Source organism: Tribolium castaneum, chromosome 1 (genome assembly GCF_031307605.1).
Source record: "Tribolium castaneum strain GA2 chromosome 1, icTriCast1.1, whole genome shotgun sequence".
Taxonomy (NCBI): Eukaryota; Metazoa; Arthropoda; class Insecta; order Coleoptera; family Tenebrionidae; genus Tribolium; species Tribolium castaneum.
The window spans coordinates 32,561,232-32,586,319 of NC_087394.1; the positions used below are offsets into that span (position 1 = coordinate 32,561,232).

General features: G+C 33.0%; 1 protein-coding gene and 1 long non-coding RNA gene across 8 annotated transcripts in view; one reads left to right on the top strand and one right to left on the bottom strand.

Annotated features, from left to right (window-relative positions):
- The window catches only part of LOC103313821 (uncharacterized), a 42,881-nt gene that overhangs the window by 17,449 nt on the left and 344 nt on the right, over window positions 1–25,088 (bottom strand). The window lies entirely within an intron of this gene.
- On the top strand, window positions 477–24,535 carry miple1 (midkine and pleiotrophin 1). 3 transcript variants are annotated; one of them, XM_008198031.3, is made up of 5 exons: window positions 477–782; window positions 9,746–9,872; window positions 19,355–19,489; window positions 23,436–23,594; window positions 23,987–24,535. In XM_008198031.3, exons 2-5 carry the CDS (start codon window positions 9,746–9,748, stop codon window positions 24,007–24,009), a joined length of 444 nt encoding a protein of 147 aa, XP_008196253.1. In that variant the 5' UTR covers window positions 477–782; the 3' UTR covers window positions 24,010–24,535. The 3 variants fall into 3 exon arrangements, with proteins under 3 accessions (XP_008196253.1, XP_008196247.1, XP_971390.1); XM_008198025.3 differs by having other exon boundaries at window positions 481–782; window positions 19,352–19,489; XM_966297.5 differs by having other exon boundaries at window positions 482–782; window positions 19,352–19,489; window positions 23,436–23,588.

A 25,088-nucleotide genomic window follows, 5' to 3' on the forward strand; every position in this document is an offset into this window, starting at 1 on the left:
AATAAAAAAATATATAAGTATAAATTGCTTCAAATTTAAAACAAACAAAATCTCTTAGGCCACCCCTTTTATTGGTTCTCCTTGAAACTAAGACCGTTTAAGGGGGTATTGAAGTTATTAATTGCTCAGACACTTCCCGACAGCTCTTAATTTTATTTTTCGTAAGCAATATTTCATTAAACGCCGGTGTAAACTCGCCAATAAAAGCAAAACCATAATAAATGTAGTAGCAAAAAATAAATAACGTCTTCTAAGCTTTCTCGAAGCCGAAAGTCATAAATAAGGCAAGCACCTCTTTGGTCTACCTGTGCTTGTAAAATATTAGCGAGCGCGTGCATGAAACTGTAAAAATCTTTGGTGAAAACTTAAGTCGAACAACAATAATTGATAAGCTTCTCCGAATACCAGCAGCGAGCTTTCAGCTGGCGAGACAATCACTCTCCGGTCCGAGAGCATAAAGGCCGTGCAACCGCAAAACAATACTCAATGTCGACAAGATCTTCGGCATGATCGCAACATTTTGAGGCAGCTTCAGTCGCTCCTGGAGGCTGTCGCGCGCAGAGGGGCGGGCGGCGGCGGCGGCGGCATATCCTGGATCCCCGCCCGCTGTTCTCGCCTGTACAGTGATCAATAGACGTCTCTTCTGTGCTCCGCTCTCTCAACACGATCGCGGACTCAGTACCCACTCTCATCTCATCTTCGTTTGCTTCAGTCGGCGCTCCAGTGACTTGTGGTGTTTCTTGCACATTTCGACGGTCTAACGGTCTTCCAGCACCTTTGAGGTGAGTGCCACCCCCGTTATTTCGGCTAAACAACAACCCCTTCAACGGTAATCTACGGCCTCGGCAATGCTAATCACTCAACGAGCCTCAATACGCCATTGTTTGGTCGAGGTTTAAACAAAACTGTTTTTTTTAATCCCAAATCCTCAAGGGAGGCTCGACTGAATATACAGTGGTGGCCGGTTATAACGAACGAACGAAAATTCAAAATCAGTTCCTTATAGATATTTTTACTTTACATTTATGGAAAACATAAATCCTAATGTTAAGGGGTGACAGTAGAACTTAAAAGTGAAAAGTAAAAAAATAACTCAACTTGCTTTATCCGAATATTTATATTTTTCGAGATATAGAGGGTTTTGGTCCGCGAATAAATTTGGCACCAACAAAAATTTCAAACAATGCTGATCTCTGAGCTTAGTTCATCTATTACACTGAGTTAATAGTCTTAGAAAAAAAAGTCCTGCCATAAAAAATATATACTTTGTTTGCGTTTGTTTGCAGCTGCACTTCCAGTAGCACTTTGTGTTTGTTTGCAGTTTTCTCGAAAACTGTTAATTGGAGAACTGTTTTTTTATGGAAAAATAGATTATTAAAAAAGCTTCGTCTATTATTTGCGGTGTTATTAAACGATGAATATCAAGAAAATATTGAAATATTCACTCACTTTTCAAACGATTACGGCAGAACTATTTCAATAAGTAGGTACAACTATTTTAATGCAGGATGTTGTAAAATAATGCAAAAAAGTCGATTGGCGTCGAGAAAAGTGCTAAATTCTCAATGGTTTTTAAGTTATAAATTTTATTTCAATTTTTGTTTTAGTTTGCAATTTTCTCGCAAACTATTAATCGAAAAACATGGATTTTTTTTGAAAAAATAGACCACCAAAAAAGGTTTTTAACGATAATAAAATTATCCATTCCTCAAGAATAGTTTTTACATTATATATAAAAATAAAAAACATCCCCAGAAAAACAAATCTTGCCATAAAAAATTATGTATTTTTCTAATTTTTGCATTTGTTTGCAGTTTTTGATTGAAGAACAATGATTTTTATAGAAAAATATATTATTTAAAAGCTTTCCAATACTTGATAGGGTACGTCTATTATTTGCCGAGATATATTGTCCGTTGGATATCGAAAAAATGTTGAAATATTCACATACTCAATTTTCAAACGTCAATGATGGTAAAACTGTTTGAAAAAGTGCAATTATTTTAATGCAGGCTAATGTAAAATAATCCAGAAAATGGACTGGCGTCGAGAAAAGTTATAAATTCTCAATAGTTTTTAAGTTATAAATTTTATTTCAATTTTTGCTTTAGTTTGTAATTTTCTTGCAAAGTATTAAACGAAAAACTGGATTAAATAAAATAAAATTGCCAATTCCTCAACAAATGTTTTTAAGTTATATATTTTTCTCTTTTGCATTTATTTGCAACTTTCTCGAAAACTACTAATTGAAAAATAATGACATTTTTTTAAGAAAAATAAAATCATAATAATCAAAGGTGTTTTTCAATCATAATGCTTAAAAGGATTACACCTACCCTTCAAACGTCGATTGTGGCAAAACTATTTAAAAAAAGACTTAATTTAATGTAAGCTTATTTAGAATCGATTGGCGTTAAAAAATTGCCAACTTTTTAATATTTTTTAAGTTATAACTTTTTTAATTTTTCTCAAAATTCGGTAAAAAGTTTGTTATAAACGGAAAATTGCATTACATTTTAAATCAAATCTAGTTCGTTATAACGGACTCCACTGTATCACATTAATACCGAGCGTTTTCTCGAGCTTCATGTTTGCAAAAAGCTCGCTGTTGGCCATTTTGGGTCAACATCAACGTCCAGATTACAACAAATCGAACTGATTTATTATTGGAAAGCACAAATACAATTAATTACACAAATGATTTGTTCAATTGTTGTGTCCGCCAACACTTGCAACAAATCCCTTCTGTTTATTTTACTTCTAAAACCAGCAAAAGCTATTGTTTTGCATTATACGGTTGAAAACAGCGAATGTCGCTATTTTTTTTAATTAGAATTGTATTCACAGCCTTTATCTTTGTGAAACCAGAGCAGGGAATAATCAAAAATTATTAGTTTACAAACATGATTTTGTTGGTGATGCGAGCTTTTGCAAGGTAATTGTTTGATGCGAGTTGCAGGTTTCGTTCCAAATTGATTTAAAATCGCTCCACGAGAGATAATGTCGAAATTTATAATGAAATAACCTCCTCTGGGATAAATTTTTATTTTAAGATTTTACATAATTAAATGTCTGCCAAAGTTACACCAAAATGTTAAAGCAGACTCGAGAATTTTTAAATTTAATATCGAAATTTTAATATTACGAGCGTTCGCACTTACTTGGTCCGTTTCACCTCAATATCGAACGCTTTACTTTTATCAGAATTATTTGAATCATATATCACACCGAACTCACCCCAGCTGCAAATTCGCACAATAAAATTTGGTTCCGAAACCATTTTAAAAAGATCATAAGATACTTTAAAGCACACTTTTAAAATTAAGACACAACGAAACACAATTTTCTGTTGTTAAAAAATATACAGGGTTAGTTTGTAACTGTAACTGTTACAAAACTAAATACACAACTGCTTTGCATCCACAGTTTTGATTATTAATTCATTCATTATTAATAATCATTATATTATTTAAAAAAAATAATAAAAAAAATCAAACGCAGTATCAGGTGATAAGTCTAGTTCACCCTATACAATGTTTACACACGTACGATAACTTTATTAATACACAAGATGAATATACAGGGCGAATGACCATCAATAAAGCACTAAGTAATCATTGATAAATTATTTGGTTCACAAAAATTAATAATTCGGCTTGTTAGTCCACTTATATTATAATTTTTTATTACGTATTTTGGGTTGCACTTGAACGAATCACCCTGTAGCCAGTCAAGTTTGCCAAAAATTATAGTACAATTTTTAAAGGTATGCCGGTAGACAAAAATTGTAGAAATTAGTGCAACATTTGTGAGATCACCATGCGAGGATTAATTTTGTAATTTTATACCACAGAATAAAAGCTTTTAGTGATTATATTTCAAAATGGAATGTTTATATACTATTCGTACATTTTAATATAAACCTCCCAATTAAAAAACTTCTGGTTTTCATTTGGTTTGGTTTTGCATTATTCAAAATATGAAAAACCGCTTTGTATTTGTGGCTCCTATTTTGTTTTGAAATCCGCAAATTAATCGGAAATCATTATTGGTAGCGTATATGTTGTGGTTTTTAATTAGATTTGAAGGGCAAACAAAACTGTTTTTCGTTTAGGGTGTCTTTCACTAATTAATTGTTCGTTCGACAATGATTAAGTATCGCCGGCGTAATTATTACATTTCTGGTTTAATTTCGATTGAACCGCCTTTAATACGGTTTTGTGTGTAAACAAGCTGCATCCATGCATAAAACAAATAACATTTACTTAAACTTGTTTGAATGTTTGTGAAGATGAAAGCTGCAGCAACTTTGCAAGTTATTCTGAGAATGAAGTTTTAATATAAATTTTCTGAATTAATTTCGTAATCATTAATTTGCGATTTGAAATGAAATATGGTGCCCTAGTTAGTAGCGAATCGTCATCTGTAAATATTCAGAAGACCTTAGGTATGCACAGTTGCGTTCGACAGCGACAAATGATATTTGAATTTGTATTAGCGGGGAAGACTATATTACATTTTTCTTTTACATTTCATTCACATTTTTTCCACGTCTACCGATAACTTCCGATAACATTCGACTTTGAGACTGCATATCAACAAACAATAAATATTGACTGTAGCTTTCAAGTCAAACAACTCGTGCAGCAACCGGACAGGTGGAGGCTCAATTTTTCATTTCTCGTTTAATTGATAATAATTAATGTAACTTTGAAGATTTAACTCGCATTTCCATGATTTGTTTAAAAAGTTGTCAGGTGTGCATTACTAACTTGGGATCTCCACATTTAGTAACAAAGTTGACGGAGGACCGCATACACGTCTTAAAACCAACGAGCAACCTAAATCACGTTTTGCTCATCTATAACTTTAGATTGATCCAAAAGTTAGATAGAACATTCTGCAACCGCGCTTTGCGCATAGACTTTATGTAGGATTTGATGAGGTTGGTGGTATTTATTACAAAAAGAACAAGCTATTGGCCTTCTGAAGAATTCCAATTATTTGGCTCCGCCACTAATGATGTTAGTTGGAGAATTATTTTGTCGGAAACACTGGCTTTGTTAAGAACTGTAACTGGATCTAAGTCATACATAAATGATTGGGGTTTTTAAAAATGGCCTCGGATTATTCGAACGAACGTTACAAAGGACATTTTTCATATTCCTAACAAGCCAATAAAAGTTTCCAATTTCATCCAAGATTAAAGACGCGTAAGAAAGGATTCACTTATTTCAGGATGTAAGAAGATTACCGCCATTATGTCACGCGAAAAAAGATCTGTAACAAATCGGCCTGATATGGTTTTGAAAAGAGAAACCCATTACTTTGTAGTGCATTGTCAATAAAATGGCTCATTTGGCACAGTTTTGTTTGGTTAAATTAACTGTGTTACTTCATATGTCCTTAACTTTTTGTTAGTTAAACAAAACTGATGTTCGAAACTGCCTTGAGGTTTGTGGTTTACTTATAACTGCTCTAACGTAAATTTGCTGGATCGTATTTGATTTTATAGGTAAATTTGAACTCTCGATAATTATCTGGTCGAAGCTTGAAGTTTTCCAACTAAAAGTTGGTTTGATTATTATTTCAATATTATTAAAAAATGTATTACGACTAGTTTGAAAGTATGACTTCAATCAGCTTTTTCTCTTATTAAGCTGTTGCAATAAAAGTTAGTCTCCATTTGTTTTTCTCATTTATGAATCTAAGGAAAAATACAAAATGAAACTTTTTAAATTATGATATTGATTACTTGTTTATTTTTTAAAACAGCAGATAACTATTCCTGTATTAACTTTAATTGCTTAATTAATCCAATGTTATAAACATTTTGATAGATAGGCTTTTGGTGTGTGGATAACTTTTGGTCTGTTTTATTTTGTCAAAAAAATTCATGTTGTTATTATTTGCATGGCCAGTCCTCATAAACACGAACTATCTGTTTTAAATTTTTCCATTAAAATTATAAAATAAAAAAACGTTTCTTTTTATAATTAAGTATAAAAATGAAATGGAATTAAATAACGAAAATACTCGTCATCTATTTGCTGATTATTTTCCTCCTGTACGAGCTGTAATACTTTTGACTTAAGTTATTCTGAAAACTGTACAAGACGTTGAAGATTTTTTTCCCTCTTACCACAATAAGAAAAATGTTGTAGAAATTTGCTTAAGGTTTTCGTAAAAAAACACTATTACACAATAATGTAATGCCACTTTGTCACTTGTAAATGCTTGCATTGATAAAATGATTAGTCTTGTTTGAGAATTTGCTGCTTTTTAAAAGTAACTGACACCTGAGATGAATTATTTGTAATACATTACATTATTTAAAATGATGGATTTATTAAATTCTGAATTGTCTGAAGATGATAAATGAAGCAATCAATCACGTACGCCAGGACACCGTATTTTATAAAAAAATCTTCAACTTGATTTATTTTGATTAAAAACGAAACAATAAAATGACAATTTTTACGTTACTTGTAGAAACCAAAGTCACTTTAGTAAATTTTCCGCAGGTATTACACTTATTCTCCGACGACATTAATTCTGAACTGTGATACACCTCGGCAGCAATAAACGTAAAATTGGATAAGAGCATATAAATTGTATGACATTTTTCGACATTGCATTAAAGAGTAAAGTTTTAAAGGAGCTTTTTACTACCCTTTTATCTAAAATACCAAACTTAAGTTTCCATTTTTATATCACAATGATATTTATTCGCAATTTCCGTCTATATTAAGTGCCAATATTGCCACTGATTTTAAATATGAAATTCAAGTTCAAGACGAATCCTCCGGTTTATTACTTTTTAAAAATTCTTTAATACCGCAATATATTCCGGAAACGCAGATATGTGCGGTGCCAGGTGGTCATTTTTCCAATAGATTTGGGAAAAATGTGGCTTGGACGGACACAAGACCATAAATCTGGCACAACTTTTAATAAATAGCTTGATTTTGAAGGGTCATAATTCTTGTTGTCATAATTGGCAATCATCTAACGTTGGCCCTGTATATTAAGGCCTAGGCACGTTCGTGTAGGTGGGTACATTCCCAAAGTTAAATGATAAAAATTTGGGCAATTTATTACAAGCTCTACCTTTATACGCTCAAGTTTTTCTCTATCAGGAAAACCGATTCAAGGGAAGGCCGGTATTAGCCGAAATCCCGCAGCTACTTAACAAGAGCCGGATGTAATCAGTTGCTGAAATTTACTCAAACTGTTAATGTTATTAGAGAAGTAGACACCTTGCAGAATATATGCTAAATTTCCAAGCTGTTGCAGAGGCAAATTAAGTACACAGCAGTCACAAAAGTTCAAAGGCGCCGTTACTCACAACTTAATTATTGTTTCTTATTATTCAAGTTAGTAAGGACGACGAAATAGATTATTAGTTCGATTTACCAATTAAAATAAATTCAGTTAGTGACGGCGTCACGCCTTCAGCTCCGACTCTTAATATTTAGGAAATGAACTCTAATTAACTCCGCAATCAACTTGACGTCAGTAAAATAACAATTTTATCAACAGTTTGCCAATGCGAGTTATTTTCAGACTGGCTTCGTTTTTGGAATATTTTTTATCACGGCGCGTTCGTATGGAAAAATTTGTCTCTGTGTGTACATTACCGGTATTTGCTAATGAAATTTTACTTCCTAATGAGAAATTATGAGGCTGCCTTAATTTAAAATGGAAATGGATTTGGTGAGGGCGCCATTAACTGTATAAAACAGCGACGGAATATTGTTCACAATAATTAAAATTGATTCAATACATTAAAGTTTCAAATATCGGGAAACAAACTCCAGCTGATCACATTAAATGATGCTAATTTATTATTTATTAGGTTTTAGCTATTTTTTGTTGCAAAATTGCAATTACACGTTCAAATTTATTGGGGCAATTTTTTTGAATTTTGTTACTAATGTTTTCAAATAAATGGTAATTACTAGACATCAATTTCAACTAATAAAAATTATGTTTTGATGGTGATTTAGCCGAACTGGAAAATATTGATTTATTGCTTGTGGAACATTGCAATATTTCAACGCGAAAAAGCCATTTTTATGCGCTACCATACATTCATTTAATTCTTGTGACTTTGAAATTATGTTGGTATACGGAGGACTGTAACTTAGGAGACGAAATCTCGAGATTTTCAGAACCCAAAAAAATAGTACGGCGGAGTAAAAATGAGGGCGCTTCAAGCGTTATACTGTCTCAGTGCCAAATCGTTTTAACCAACTCACCACTTTACTGACGAGTAAAATTTTTATAAGCTATATGAGAAAAAAAATATTTCAAATTTAAAACTTCGTCCCGTATTTTTCAAGACGCTGCGAATACGCTTAAAGATATAAGAAAAATGTTAGGAGGAAAGTTGTGGAGAATTAAATTTTCTACAAAAAAATTCGCGACACCATATTTCTATCTTCAACGGTTCAGGTATAAATTAACTTTCCAATACTTGACCACCGGCAAAATGAAACAAATTTATTTTTGATTAAGAAATAGGCAAGTTTTAAATTTTTACAAAAATGCGCATGGTAGCAAGGAGTAATGTATTTTGTATAAAAAAAAATAAAAAATTCTTACAAACTCTATTCGTGTAATAAGACGAGAAGTTATCCAAGCAGTGGGTGTCGCCTTTGGTGCAAAGTAAGATTATAACGTTTTGTGACACTTTTAATTTCATTTTAATGAGCCCTCTGTCCACATCGTGAATAATTAAGTAATGAGAACCTCTTACTTGTTGAAAATTTTCTGAAAGCTTTTTTGGTGTACTTTTTAATTAAGTGGCTAAGAAAGCCCTGTGTAAATAGCTGCTTTGTTGGTATTACCAGATTTTTACAAGACAGGCCTGTTAAGTAGAAAATGCTGTTACATCACACACCTCATTAAGTGCGAAATATTTTTAAGAATTTCTCCGATGCTTTAATTCTTTTCCCTGCAAGTGACTAGAAAATCCGGCTCAGGTGTTAAGCGCGCCCTTTTCCCATCGATTTTTTATTAAAAATTTTAGCGAAGCCCGGTTGTATAATGTACGCAAATTGCTTGGAAGCGAAATATAGTAAAAACAAGGCATATTTATTAGCTAGCATTGCTGAGCTCTTGTAAGTACTTCTGAAATATACCGCATCCGCAAATGAACTGTTTTACATGCTGTTCCAGCCGCGTTCCACTGAAATAAATTAGGCCGCTCGTAGATATGGCTGTAATTGGGTAGCAGCTGAGTTATTGATGAAGCAAAAAATGAACTTTGCTGCTAATTTATACGAAATATACCCGGGCGTTCAGGTGGATATTTCAATTATTTTCGGCAGATTAATGATCGAGGAAATTGTGCACTCGGATCGAAAGACATGTCCGAATTTACTGCCAAGAGTACAGACACAAATAAAAGATTGTTTCATCTCGCCAGTGCTGCAACATTTGCAACAAGACTAATGGCCATAACACCACGTCTCTATTTCGGGCGGAGCCGCTCACTTATTAAATTTAGCGAAAACAAAACTACTACAAACTGAAAAATGTTTTCCGAAGCGATTTTCCCAAAATTCCGGCTTCATAAAGCACATATTGTTTCCGGATTACTTTTGTTTGTTGAATGGCGGCCAATTAACCTGCCGAGATTGAATTGAGGCTTTTACAGAAACAACAAACGGAAAAGCGGATCCCTCACATGCACGGGCCGTTAATTAATACGTTTGTAACTCATCTTTTGATTTTCCAGATGAAGTGGTTAGCATTATGCGTATTAGCCGTCGTATTGATAACTCTGGCAGTGGCAGACGGAGAGATATGGGAGGAAGACGACCATGAAGTGCTTATCAGAAGTGAACGAGGAGCCAAGAATCGTGGTAAGCCTGCCTCCAGATAACCGTTTTTATTCTCCATTTAATCTTATCTCCCATAAACATTAACGTTATTTATGAAATTAACCCGACAAATATTGGTAATTAATTACATGACTCTGTGTTGTGTTTATTGTTTCGAGTTTGCGTCGGACGTGATAAGTGGTCCGGAAGATGAGGCTATTTTTGTAACTGTTATCGGTCGATGGAAGCAAATATTTCATATTGTGAAATTATTTCTTGTGTATAATATTCTGACCCGGCGCATCCACCAAAAGTGCAACGTTTAGTACTCGACGACCAAGTTGTTTATTTCGCTGTTTCACCTCACTTGCCGTAACTGAGCTTGTTAACAAATTGTTTAATACGGCGCGTTATTAGAATGCCCAAAGGTCTAGGTTGCAAACCCTCTCAATGCGAAATTTCTATCATAAAGCTCAGACATTGTAATTCCATAAATTTGCTCCATTTAATCCATAAAACTGTCTCACAAAACTCTTTTAGCACTAAATATAACATCGATTTATGTTAATTTTGTTTTGAGTTGTTTCCCATTTTTTGAATAATCTTCAGGACGGTTTATAATAAAACTGTAAATAAAAAGTTTATTCGCTTGGGTGCCGTTAACTATGAAACAAAGTAGTTAAGCACATTACTGTAGTTTCTATAAAAAGTGAAAAGTTTTCTTTATTACCATTTCTTGCTTTTTCATCCAAACATTAAGACCATTACGCTATAATTAATAGTAATTATTAAAATACCTTAACTTCTATTCTTAAAATCAATAACGATATCTGTTGGGTACAAAAGTATTAAATTTAGATCAACAAAAATATTAATACTCTGAATAATGTCTGATAGTCGTGAAGTCACCTTGTAAAAGGTATAACCGTTTTTACCAGAAAATATACACAGAAAAAAAAGTGACACATTAAATTCATTTGTTTGTTAAGGATAATTTTTCAGAAAAATTCTCGAACATTCTATGTTTTGACACCATCGTAACAGTTATGTTTAAATTATAAATTATTTGAATTAAAAATTTAAAAAAGAGAAAAAAATATTTTTCTTTGATAGTACAACACAACGCTCTTTATCTTTTTACTATTGCCTTATTTTTTTTAATAATTGGCATGCATCCATTTTATATGAAACCTAAACATAACAAAAATAAATAAAAAGCAATCTTCCCTTTAAATAAAAACAGATTAGAAAAATAATGCCCTTGTGTAAAATTACTCATTACGTTTTTAACTTTTTATTTTATGTGTTTTTTTACTTTATTTCATTACTTTTTACTTACCAAAAAGTTAATGGAGTATGCTAGCATGGAAGTTAACAGAAATGCCGGTTGATATTTTAAAAAATTAAAAAAATCATAAATAGTTAACAGAAATAATGTCGGCTGTAATTTAAAAAAATTAAAAATGACGTCACAAATTTTAAAATAGTGGCCAAATGTCATATAAGCCACATTATAAAAAATAGAATCGTCCTTTTCAAGGATTTATCTAAAAAAATAAGCCATAACAAAGACATGTACATATTTTATGCGTTACTTTAAACTCAACATTGTTTATTATTTATGGTCCAGTCCAGCTCCCGTCTTCTGTAGCTCAGTTATTATTAAAGTTAGAGTTTTGATATTTTGTAGATGTTATTTATACTCTAGGACACATTTCAGGAAAATATTTTTGATTGTACAGAGTAGCCCATAAAAAGTATAACATCAGCATAATGTTTTTTTTAATGGCATGCTATTTTTTGTTCCCATCAGAATGCCTTTTACACCTTTAGTTTTAAAAATTAATAAAAAATGGAAACAGTGATTTTTTTTCACGTACGTGTTAAACAAAGTCTAACAGACTTATGGATCTGAGTTACTACAGGGTGTTTACCATTTATTTCCAAACTATTTAAGCTTTAGATCCTTTTATTTTGCTTATTATAAATCATCAAAAAAGCTGTTTACTATTTTTTTAATCTGTAAAACTAAAGGTGCAAAACCGATTTTTTTGATTTTTATTTTTTTAATAGTAACCCCTAAACCAATAAAAAAATCTTTAGGGACATGTTTTATACTTTTATTTATATTTTATCATATGAAAGGAGTGCCCAGTTTGTTTCGTTTCTTTTTTTTTTTCAATTTCTGGATGGCAAAAGTCCATTTAGCGTTTGGATGTATGCATATTTATGTGTGTAAATGTGCAATTTTTGTTTGTTTTGAAATAATCACATCCCTTCGCCGCGGTTTTTAATTGCTTTCGCGCTGTGATAAAACTGTCAACGCAACGCATTTCGTCTTGCATATGCATGACAGCAACATTTAACTTTTTGATTAAATAATAATTGGCAAAAAGCGCCCCAACAAACACGTCGAAACGAACGGGCCATTGTTGGCTATGATTCAAAAATAACACAATACTCCTCCTGCTGAACGGAAAAGGAAGCAAAATGAAATGAAGACAATTACAGGATATCCAGAACAGCAATTCAACCGATACATATGCGTTATTTATCACAGTTTGTTGTCACCGGGGATTCCAGCTGCGTTGCTAAATTGCCGAATCGGTGAATAAATAGGAAAAGCAACTAATAAAAACGATACGAGATAAATCCGATTGGTAAAAGGCCGAAAAATCCTCTCCCGAAATTGTTTTCTTTTGCAATTTACCGTATGATGGAACTAGGGCGCTGTAATCAAACATCCGAACGAAGGTTTAAGGGACCATCAAGAATGCAATGTCAGGTTAGATACTATCTTGTACTTTGTCCTGATAAATCGTTTGGCTGAGCTTCGCTCACGCCGCAGATTGAATATTTATAAATTTTATCAAGGGTGCCACTTCCCTTACCAAATGTATGTGCGTATTTTATGCAAAAACAGATGCATAATAATTAAAGCTAAAATTTCAACTTCAAACATGAAACAATTTACGGTCACGGAACAGTGTTTAATCACATGAAACATTGATTTTTCATTCATATAATTAGATTGAAAATCGCACGGTTGCAGGGCTGGTTATTTGTTATTGCACGGACGGCCACATTTCCCCTCTGCATTGTCAGCACGTCTGCAAATTACTTTTTAAACAGAGTGATAAAAAATTGGTTCGTCATAAATCAAAAATTTTGTTTCTTAACCCTTACGTACATTTTTACAGAGGGCGACTTTAACTTACGTCGGTTAATTAAACTTGATGTGTTTCGAATATTTTGCGTACAGGGAGATGAAAGTGTTTACATTTCCGTTATTACGAGCCTCGAAACTATAATGTCAACCCAATTTGACTAATGGCACAAAAGTTGGAACAAGTTTGCAACTCCTGTTGTTTAGCTATTTTGCCACTCACAATGTAAATAATATTATTTAAACGCCAATTAAATGGCTGTCCCGAGTGTTTTTTATTGTTGCTTGTGCATACTTCAACTTTACTAACAATGAGTACGCTTCAGTGCGCTTTTCATCCCCAACAAGCCAGTTTATGAAGTTGCAGTCTCATGTGTCACGAACACTAAGAAATTTATACATAGTTTTGACCAACGACGAGAACCGGAACTGTGGTTATGCAAGGGGAGTTTTTGGAATAACACATAAAGCCCTACTGAGTGCTATTAGGAGTGCTTATGTTGCAGGATAATGTCCCGAGAGGATACAAAGAAAGCATACATCCTTCGTTTTATTGTTTCATTTATGTCCACAAATTGCTACTCAATCGAGGGTCAGCTATGTAAATGTTTTTTTCACACGAAAAATTGTTCCTACGTCAAAGTGGATATTTAATTAAAACCAGGATACTGCAAGTTAAGCAGGAATATGTGCGGAGCTTACATATGCAAAAAGTGATTCTTTGAACTAATCTAAGCTAAAATTGTACAAAAACGTTATTGCGTACATCCAATTTAGACAAGAATGTGTTTAGGACTGAACTGTGCAAAGTTCTGCTTTATCTGAATTACTAAATATCCGAGCAGCAAACTGATGGAATTCCATATCCCGTTTCAAATCTTTCAAGAAAAGAACAACATTGCAACTGCATTTTGGAGGTCAATGCGTTAGTTGGAGAACGATTATCAAAAAAAATGTGATGAAAATGCGAGATGAATTTTGGTCAAAGGACATTTGTTTTCAAAATATATAGCAGGACCCATGCCACAATTTTACGGCATGAGAAAATTGCTGTTTAAAAAGGAAAAAATAATGGAATGTGGCCGTCGATTTTATAGATTGGAAATGGAATAATTCTATTTAATTCGAAATGCTTTCAAAAAAATCTGGTTATCTCATATTTACCATTTCTTGATTATCAATTTAACGAGATCAAATGTACCGTTAATAATCGAGCTTTGCAACTCTAGCCTGGAGGCTTTAATTATTATTGATTATTAATGCAAGGTTTGACATCATATTACTAATTATTCGGCAGAAATTAAACAAGGATGATACGAATAAATGAAAAAGTTTTGAGAAATTGAACCACGATAAAATTATAAAATTTATTATAAAATTATATTAATTTTTTGAAATACAAAGTAATACAAACAGTAGAAATAGTAATCAGCAAAAAACATTTAACTGTTGATGTTTTTAGAGAGTCAGTTTAAAAGTTGTTTAGATGCGAATAAAAAATAGGGTGTTCCATTTAAGATTTTTAAGTTTACTTTTTATCTTCTTGATTTTGAATTATCTTCCTTAAAGCGGTGAATGTCCTATTTTTTAAATGTTTGTTTTTACGTATTTTTTTCAATCGTAATTTCGTCAAAAAAATAATTATTTCAAAAACTAAGCAAAACTGACCAATAACAATTTATCTTAAACATATTTTAAAAACATCAGTGTGAAAAATTACAACCAAAAATGAAAAAAATAGGGCGTTCTATTTGAAAAAACATAACATAATTTTTTATATTGAGACACGCTGTATGCACACGGCGAAAACGCAGCTATATCTAAAAAAAGGCAACATCTCTAATAATAAACAAGTTATGGAGCTTTTTCGGATTGTTGGGACAGCCTGTACATTTCTTGAATAAGATTATACACTCTATTCCTGTATTAAAACACATGTAATTTCTCAAATTCGCAAATCGATCAAAATTAATAATTTTGATTTAATAATGGACACTCGGTATTGTACCTCTTGTAGGTTTCTAGCTACTAAAATAAAAAAATTGTTTAACGATGTGGAATTTAAAGGTTTGTTGCTTAAGTATTTATGAGACTGTTATTTCAAGTAAATGGACATTTTTATAAGCTCATAACCCAAATTACTACCGCAAACGCTAAGTGATGGATGTAACTAATTATAGTTTAACTAGACAAGAGGTATTATTCATACGACCACTAATTACACACCGTAATTAGAGGCAATGGATTAATTAGAATACTTCTGTGCACACACATTTTTAATGTTTTGTTTTGTGTTTTCTAACACAATGTTTAATTTAATATTTTCCACGTTGCAGCTTTTTTAAACAAATAATTTTGTTTACCTGTTCAGATTATGCATGATATTAAAATACGATAAGCTAATTCAAACAATGTTAATCACTTGAATAGCTTTCGAGTTACAATGTGTGTGTTTCAAAAATTAATCTTGCGTTGGTTTTTGATATAATAACCCCAAGTTCCGAAGAAGCATGCGAGTACTTTACTTTGCCACTTAAAATACACATTAAGCCCAAAATCTATTTTAACTGGCAAGAGTGTTGGTTATGTATAAGGAGCTTTTAGACTGCTATTAATTTTAGATTTAAAAGAAATGGAAGTTGTGTCTCTTGAATTATAAATTCCTTATTATCCTTCTTGAAATTGGCACTTTCAAACTTTTGCCAAGATAAAATATTGTTGTTGGATAATAGTCCTAATAGCGCACAGGCGGGATTTATGCGCCTGTTACAATTTGCATTCTAAAGTTTTTTACAAAATAGCGAATTCAAGGTATTTGTTTAACGTTCCTGCTGCTTAATATTTAGGCAACATCCATCATGTTACCCCTAAGCGTTGAGGGATTGTTGTGGATAAAAATTGTTACTATGCAAATTGCGTTGTAACACTTTGCGTTTCCCTATCTCTTTCCCCTTTGGTTTGTCAGCGTCACAGAGGATAATTCCACTGTAATTAAAATGCAGTTAGCTTTGTCGTTTCCTCGTTCCGGTTCCAGGCGTTACAGAATAGTTCAAGATTACAGCAAACTATTTAACAACCAACAAAACAAATTATTGCAAGTGAGCTTCACAAATTGGGAAATTGATCAGTTTCCTATCTGCGAGAGGAAGAGAGCGAACTCGTTACAAGCAGTAATCTTATGTTACTACTGCAATCTTGGGCGGTTATCTTCAGATAAAATTCACGACTTTTAGAGTACATTATTGCTGTTTTGAGCTGCTAGAGCGAGCCTCGTGGATTTATGGCAAACACGCCCTACGCCCATTACTACTACGTCCGTTCAATATCAAGCAGAAAGAGACTCTAACACGATTTTCAGCAAAATATCATTTTTATTTCCGAACAAGTTCGCCAAACTGAATACGTTTATTCGCATTAAATGCTAATTAAAGGTGGAATTTTCTGCCCCAACACAACAGATCATCAGAGCGTCCCCGCCTATCAGATTTAATTAGGTGAAACAATTTAATTAACGCGGAACAAAATTTCAGGGGAAATAAAAACCATTTTATTTTTATTCCAGTACTCCAAACTAGTATATTTTATTTTCCTCTCCACCATCTGAGCTTTTTCATCGCGCGCCTGAAATTGCAGCAAACTTAGCGAATTGCGCTCTAACGCCATAAATCAAATTGAAAAAGGCGTTTTCACGCAGAAAAACAAAGTGAATTTTAATGATTATGTGCAGAGATTCGTTTGTAATTAATTATCTCCGTGCTAGAACACATCCTCGGAGTTGCTCTGTAATAATTCGTCTTTCGTGCACCGCGCAGATTGTAATCTATTTTCCTAAACGTAGGACGATACTATAAATCTAAGCCCAACTTGGGCCGACCTACGAGCTCTATTTGCAAATGTCTTAATAAAGCGCGGTTTTGCCGATATAGAAAATCGCTGGCTCCGAGAAATCATCATTTTTAATTAACGTTTCGTTTCACTGCAACTGCAACCCACTAATTATCAGTGTTAAGATGCACGTGTGTCAGTTTTGCACCAATTATGCAGTGATAACAGCATACAAGGATATTATTTATGTATTCTAATAACCATCAAAATTAATTCCGACTGCCATAGCACTCGCTACTAATTATTCCAAGTGGTAACATATGCTACATAGTAGTTTGTAGTTTATATCTTTACAAGTTTCGGAAGTGTTTTTGGATTAACTTACAAGCATTTTTACACAAGTAATATCACACATTCAAATTGAAATGAAATCTAAAAATATGTTAAATATTTGGAATTAGGTTTATTAAGTAAATATTTACTTTTCAACATCATTAAAACTACATAAACAGCTGAACTAATTACTGTTTTATATTATTTTATCCATCTTAAATCACTACACTAACAGCTGATTATCTTGGTTGGATTGAAAAAACAAGAACTTTGTTACCAAACTTATTTTTGAACGTGTAGTGTATTTATAAATTTGTACTGATATGTTGTTTTCAGAGAGTGATACAGCCCTGATATTAAATATTTATTACATAATGCCTAGAGCAAATGATGGACTGATTCAAATCTGAAACTTGTTATTGGGTTTATTTTTCTTGTTCTTATTTTATTGAAATCTTTTAAAAACAAAAAAGGGTATTTAGTCTGTTGCTAGTTTAAAAATCCGATGAACAGGCCTTCAAATTGTAAAAACATTCAAACATGAATCACGAAAGTTTTGAAATTAGACGTACGTAGGTTACAAATTCTATTTTTTATTCAGTTGGGTGTACCTAAAAATTATGTAATAGTAATGTATTGTAATTGAAATTTGACCAATTAATCTTTCTATTTTCTGCATCTCCGAACGCATAATTACATAATTAAAATCACGCTTTGGGTCACATTATCTGTTGCCAGTTGCTGATAACTTAAAATAATTTTTAAAATGCACTAGTGCGGAGAGAGATTATTACAGCAGTTAGCACAGTTACAGCACACTTGAGGCAATATGTCGTTGAGACAATGCGCGTGCATTCAGGAAAATCTAGCCTTTTTCGAAAGCTAATATAAGTAGAAACATGTTTTGAACTTGTTTATTCCAAAGCGACTTCCAATAACAATACAACGTTTGGGCACAGTAAAGCCAACATAACGATTTTTGTAACGATCTGTTGTTATTGGCAAAGTCAAAAAGAAAACTCACTTAGCATACATATCGAAATCCGCATACAAAGAAGTCATTTTTATCACGTATTTTATTTTATTCGCAAAAATCCTTCAATTGCTCTTCAACATTATTAACGTTTCAAAAAGTTAAATAATGAATGTTGGGCCATGAGGAAATAACAAATCGCAGTATATAAGGGACGTTTAAAAACTTTTCTCATCAAGTTTAATTTATGCAAATATGTGATGGGCTGAAATGTAAATTCTTTATTCATGTTAACAGACACACTGTTGGAGCCTGTTTTAGAACTAAAGATTTATTTTAAAAACTCTCATAAATACAAAGGACTGTTTTATACCAGCATCAAAAACGGTATACATTCAAATCTCCTATGAGCGGACACTGACAGTCCGATTAACGGAGATGCATAGGCACAAACTAAAAAAAAATATTAAAGAAGTACTAGTTGCATGATAATAATTAATATCAATCAATTATTTCTTGCAAAAAAAATTAACGCGCGTATGGCAAGTTGTCCGCTTAAAGGAGATCCGTTTAAGATAAGAGTCCGCTTATAGGAGCTGTCCGTTAAGAGAGACTTATTAGACTTAGAGCCTGAATAATGGCTTTAACTATACTTTGATTAACTAATTTATCTAAAATAGTTATCTCAAAATTTAGTAACTATGCATGTGATTTTTTTTAGAATATTTCTACAACTCCTTCTAACCCAAATTATTTAATTAATTAACAACACTTAAAAGTTGTTTGGTGCAAAAAATATGTAAATAAATTGGTGCTAGCCCCGAAAAAATAATTAAACATTTGTTTATGTCTTTTATTCACAATACATCATTCAGGCGTCGCTTTAGAATAAAATTGAAAACTTTATTTATTACGAGGAACTGTAGAAAAATTCTGAAAAAATTCAGATGCATAGAGAAATTAATTAAGTATTTAACAGCAAACGCCGAATTCTGGAACAGACCCACCTTGCAGGTGGAACACATATTCTAAATAGGTCCATCATTAATTTTCCATTTTATGTTTCATCATATTTTACGCAACCCATAAACTGACTTTGAATAATCTAAACAGACGGCTTATGCGCCCGGCGTTTGTTAAATTAATAACATTTTATCGTTGATTAGTACAGTGTGGAGCGTATTGTATTGTTTATCACGACTGTTATTCTGTTTTGGCTTTCAGAAGAATGCAGATACGGCAAAGGAGCATGGTCGGAATGTGACTTGAAGACCAACATGCGTTCGCGAACGTTGACATTAAAGAAAGGCAACCAGACCACATGCGAATCCACGAAAACCATTCAGAAGAAATGCAAGAAAGGTAATTACGCCTTTAAGGCGAATAATTCTAGGTATGTCGTTTTCAATCGCTGTTAAGATCGTGCGCTGAATATCTTTTATCTACAACTTCAAATTATACAAACACCTAAGACGGTAACGAGGAGCAACTTTTTGCGGCCTTTTAACAGATGTGCGTATTTTTGTTCCATTCAAAGAAAATATTTTTTCTGACCCTCAAACGACTTGCTCAATATTAATGAGCGACTGGGATCATGTCCAGAGAACATTTAGTTTCGCAAAAAAATTTCATTTATAAATTTGGAAACGTTTTAAATAACATTAAAGTTTATGTTTTATATATTATGTTAAACGCTAAATCTCGGTATATATGCGGCGGCATTTTTCCCTAAAAATAAAACCCAAGCCCAGTCTATGGCTCGCTGTTGAAAGAATCTGTCGATATTCAAATTTATGATGCTTTTTACTTTATAGCATCCGATCTAAATCCATGATGCGGTAATCAAAGTTTAGGGATACCGAAGGGATAACAGTCTGCCACCGATATTACCTTATGTTCTATTATAACTTTGTTGTTTATCACAAGCAAAACCGTCGAAAAACACACTAAACCAATTATTCCAAAAAGGAAGTAATGTCTCGCTAACTACGAAAGCTTATTAATGGCTTCAATTTGCATGACAGAATTTTAGTTTCTTTGAGGATCGCATCAAGCCATAAAATTAGCAATAAAACTTTTTCCTGGCCTAGAGAGCTAGCTTTTTTATTGTCAATTTTGACGCTAAACATTGAATCAATATTCGATTTACTCATAAGCCAAATCCCGGCTAAGAATGTTATTTTTATTTGCTGATAACTTCAAGGGGTGTTTTTAGTCCATTAGTTTCCCCTTTTCTAAAAATAACACCAAGACTCCCCCGATAAAACTGTCAAGTGACGGTCGAAGAAAATTTATCTCTTATTTTGGTTCATTATCCTAGAAAATAACACTTTTATAACTCAATCGAATAATTCTCGAGATAACTTTTATCTCATAAACGAGGTTAGTGCTCTATTTCGTTAACATTTTTTCTTATTTCGCAATTTTAAATTACTCACCCAATCCCTCTTTTATTTCAAATAAAAAGCTTCAATCTGGCAATTAAATCTCACAAAAGCCCGTTTTTCGAGGTAAAAACTTACTCAAAATTTAGGTTTTATGAGTGTGTGATTTGCAAAATAAAGTACGGTCCACTATGAAACTTTAAGAGTTGTAACTGTCTTTTTTATTGGAAACAAAATTGAACATTAAAACGTTTTATGTTATTTTTAACCTAGAAAGAGCTGCATTTGCGGCGCAATTTTTATTTCAGCTTTATTTTGTTTTAACTGAAAGGGAAATACCACGAACTTTTAAATTACGAGACTCCGTGCAATTTATTACCCCACGGGAAACTGCTTCGATAAAATATAGAAACATTTTTCTGTCATTAATGGCTTAAAATATTGTTAGGCAAATTAACTCGAATTTTAAGATAAAATAAACAGTTTTCAAAGGGTTTTGTCTTTTTTCTCCAGGCGATCATCTCGCTGTTTCACTTTCTTAACTTTTCTCCTTCATTCTTTCTATTATGCAATTTTTTCGTAATTTGTTTCGTTGTTCCTACTTAAATCTTGACTCAGCTGTGTTTATTTTTTATTTCAAAACAGATTTTTCTTCTTATCTTCATTTGATAATATGATATGATTATTTATGCTTTTTCTTCGTTTTATATACGTACAGGCTGTTTCAACTTGTATATTTAAGGTCAGTCAGGGGGATAGTTTGTACGGCTTTCGTAAAAATTAATTTTCTAACATTTAAAGGTCAATAATGGGACACCTGTATACTTTTTTGTTTATACTGTATTCCTAAATTTCTTCTAAAAAGGGCGTAATAATTTTTTTAATACTTTTTATGAGAATGTTTTAAGAAGTAAACGTAACAATAAGATTTGGGGCCGTCTGCTCACAAACGTGAAAACAACAGCAGCTGGCGATAAAATGAATCCAAAGTAAGTGAAATGAAATTTCGTTGGAAGAATAGTTCATCGGATGGTCACGTCGCATTTGCGAATAAATTTTAATTTGTTCCGTGTCGACAGAGATAAGTCATGTTGAAGATAAATTTTGTAAGCCTCGCTTCCAAACTCTTAAATGCTTCTCGTTAATTAAATTTTATTCGATTTGGTAACGAATACTCCCCTGCTGTTGAAATTTGCCATTCAAACGCCGTTACCGGCCTATTTACCACAAAAATTTCACGAGGCAAGGGTGTTTGACCCGAAATTTTAATAGGGCGAATTCTCCCAAAGGGTCGTAACACAGAACTAATCTATTCGACAATGTATGTTAAATACTGCTAATTCCGGAGTACGATTTACGGCACGTGCTGAGCTCCTTTTAATGAAGGATCTTCGCCGTATGTGCAATAATTTAATTTTACATTTACGTTTAATATAAAAGCAATTTCGTGTAATATAAGCGGCGAAGTTGTAGCAGAATAAGTTTCTTCCTAGGGGCTGCGCGTTTCCGCATGTTACCTATAATGAAAGAAAATCTACGATATTCAATAACGTTTACGAAAACAGGAAAAACGTCCAAATGTCTCTTTGATCTTTTGCGTTCTTTTCTAGGGCGGATTTTATAAACGCACCTGCTTATTGATTTTCTTTCTTATTGCCATAACATCTATAAATCTGGGCAATCTTTGTGATTAACTCAGATTTTGCGCTCACCCCAGATAGCGATAAATTTGTTTGGAGGCTTCGTTCCGTAGCAAAATTTTTATGTACATAAAAAACCTATTCTCTTACCCGCGGGCAATCTAAATTCACTGAAAAATGAAAAGTAGAAACTTTATTAATTTGCAGCCATTGTCCCACTTTTAATTTAGTCATTTAATTATTATTGATTCCACCTCTGCCGAAAGTCGTTTACACCTGCGACGAATTTTTCAAAAAGCTCGAATCACTCATTTTTATATCGCGTATTTGTCTCCGATCATAAACCAAACTGGACGGAAAAATCAATACTTGAAAACCGATAAAAATGTAGAATGTATCTTGTGTTGCGGTTTAGTTTTGTCTACGGATATCCAAAGGTTAGGATATGTAACGACGTACAAATAAAATCTCTAAAACTAAAAGAGTTCCCGATTTTTTAAAAGACAATCCAAAAAATCTTAAATATCTGGAAAATGGTAAAACTTAGGTAAAAAAAGCTGATAAAAACTCTTAAATTTCCTATAAAAAAGTCCCGACACCATATTTTTATCTTCAAGGGTTTAGCTATAAATTAATTTCCTGTTACTTGACCATCGGGAAAATAAAACGAATTTTTTCTCATGTTTCTCATGAAAATTTTAGTCGTCAGTTTTTTTCAGTGCAACATTTCTGCATTTTTACCAAGTAATTAGTAAATTGGTTGAATTTAAATGAATTTAAAACGATTTGGTAACGAAACGTTTGAAGCGCCCTCATTTTTACTCTAACGTACTATATGTTTAGGTACAGAATATTCTGCGATTTTGTATCTCGATTCGTCTCCTAAGTTATAGTTCTCCGTAGTTTTGTCTTAATTAAATATACAGTGGCATCTATGGTGATAATGATAATAGTGATAATCCTTTCTTGTCAAGAGAGTAAAACTCTGCCACTGTTCCACTAAATCATCATCATCGTGAATAGTCTATTATGAGCACTGGGGGCACAAAAAATCTCGTCTTAATAATGATACCGAAAGAGAAAATCGTTCGTTAACAGCGAAATAAAGTCCTGCGCTGTCCATTTCGCGTGCTGAAAGGAAGTTCCAGCGCTTTGTAAGTGATAAAAGGTAGATTTGCGGTCGAAAAAATTGTCCATTTTCACCTCTGGCTGCTATAACCGCGATAAATCTTTTTCTTTGGCAAAATTGCCCCAGCAGTAATATTTAAGTGTTAAATCTTTCAGCGTGTCGATACGAAAAAGGGACCTGGGGCGACTGTAATGCTCAAAGTTTGATGACGCGAAACGACAAACTGAAGCCCAACAGTGACGCAAGTTGCGAACAGAACCGGCAAATCACAAAAAAATGTAAACCTAAAAGCGTCAAACCAACGAAAGGTAAAGGTAACAGTATCGACCATCTTCATCTCCATTTTATTTAGTTTGAGATTTCCGTTTAGTTTAGCCGCTTTTATATCTGCTCATACATTATTCACTTTATTTTAAAAAGTTGCTGAAGCTATTTATGTATTTTTCGTGTTTCGCTGCACCGCATGATGGATGGATTCATGGGGAGACAGCCGACACGCGCGATTCGCCAGAATTTCCTCTAATCTGCTTAAATCCAGCGAATTATTAACCAAGTGTTTTACTTTGAAGTCGCGTTTATTGCGTTTAAGTTTTTGAGTCACCCTAATTTGCTCGTCTCATCCCATCAACAGCATTCTTAATGTCTCTATGTCTGTTGTTTACTCCTCGTGAGATCATTGCATTAATTAGACAATCCGCTTTTTCAGCCACTCGTCGCAACAGGCAGTAGAAGAGTGTGGACAACTAGGATAAAATCATTTTCGATATTATAGCATCTAAGTAATTCATTCATCCTAATTATAGTCCTTCGTTTCGCCCCACTTATGGCTGTGGACTATTTTGCAAGACCCACTCTTGGGTTGTTTTAGCGCAATATAGTCTACACCTATAAAGACCACTCTCAACCATTAACCCTCTACGGCCCACTGCCAATAAAATCACAAAACTGATCCTTCTCATCCCTTCAACTGACCACCCTCATTACGTAAAGAATGTAAATACCACCGCAGAGCCAACTGCGGAGGAATTTACGCTAATTTCAAATGTATAGATGTTTGTTGTAGGGTTGTACAATAGTATAATCATCGAACTATGTGTGTAATTATTACGATTCATTTTAAACATAATATTTTCGGTTATTGTTTCGTATGTAATATTTTTTACTTAACTATAAATGTGGATGTGGATTTAATCTAACAATATTATATCACTGTATTTGACACATTCAGACAAAGAAATAAAATGTTTAACATTAAGCTGTTGGTTTTCATTCCCCCAGCACGCCGCAAGGAGGATTTGGATACGTAGTTATTTTAAGAAAAATGAAATGTTTTATTTGGTATAATTCAAGTGGCAGCTTACTTCAAGTTTCTGTCTCACAAGAAGCTTTCAGAAAAAAATTAAACTCAAGAATAATATCAACTGATAAATAATTATAAACCAATAAGCACAAAATATGAATGATCGCTAATTGCAAGCTCCCTGATTAATTATTCAACCATTAAAACCTTCATATTGAATTATAAATCGATCCTTCGGAGAGAAACAATATTATTCTCTTTCTTTAAGATTTATATCAGTTAGAAATTCTATTTATTTTTAAGTAGTACCGTTGAGGTGCCCTTCCAGTTAACAACAATTTAACAGTCTTGTTAGGCATTTTAAACATATTATTAGTCAAGCCAATTTTTGTCCGATTGGCGGTTACAGGGTTGCAACTCCTTCAAAACCTGCTACCAACTGAAACATTGATTCTGGATCACTTTGTATCAAAAATGAATACACAGACCAAAATTAGCTTGTCTTCAA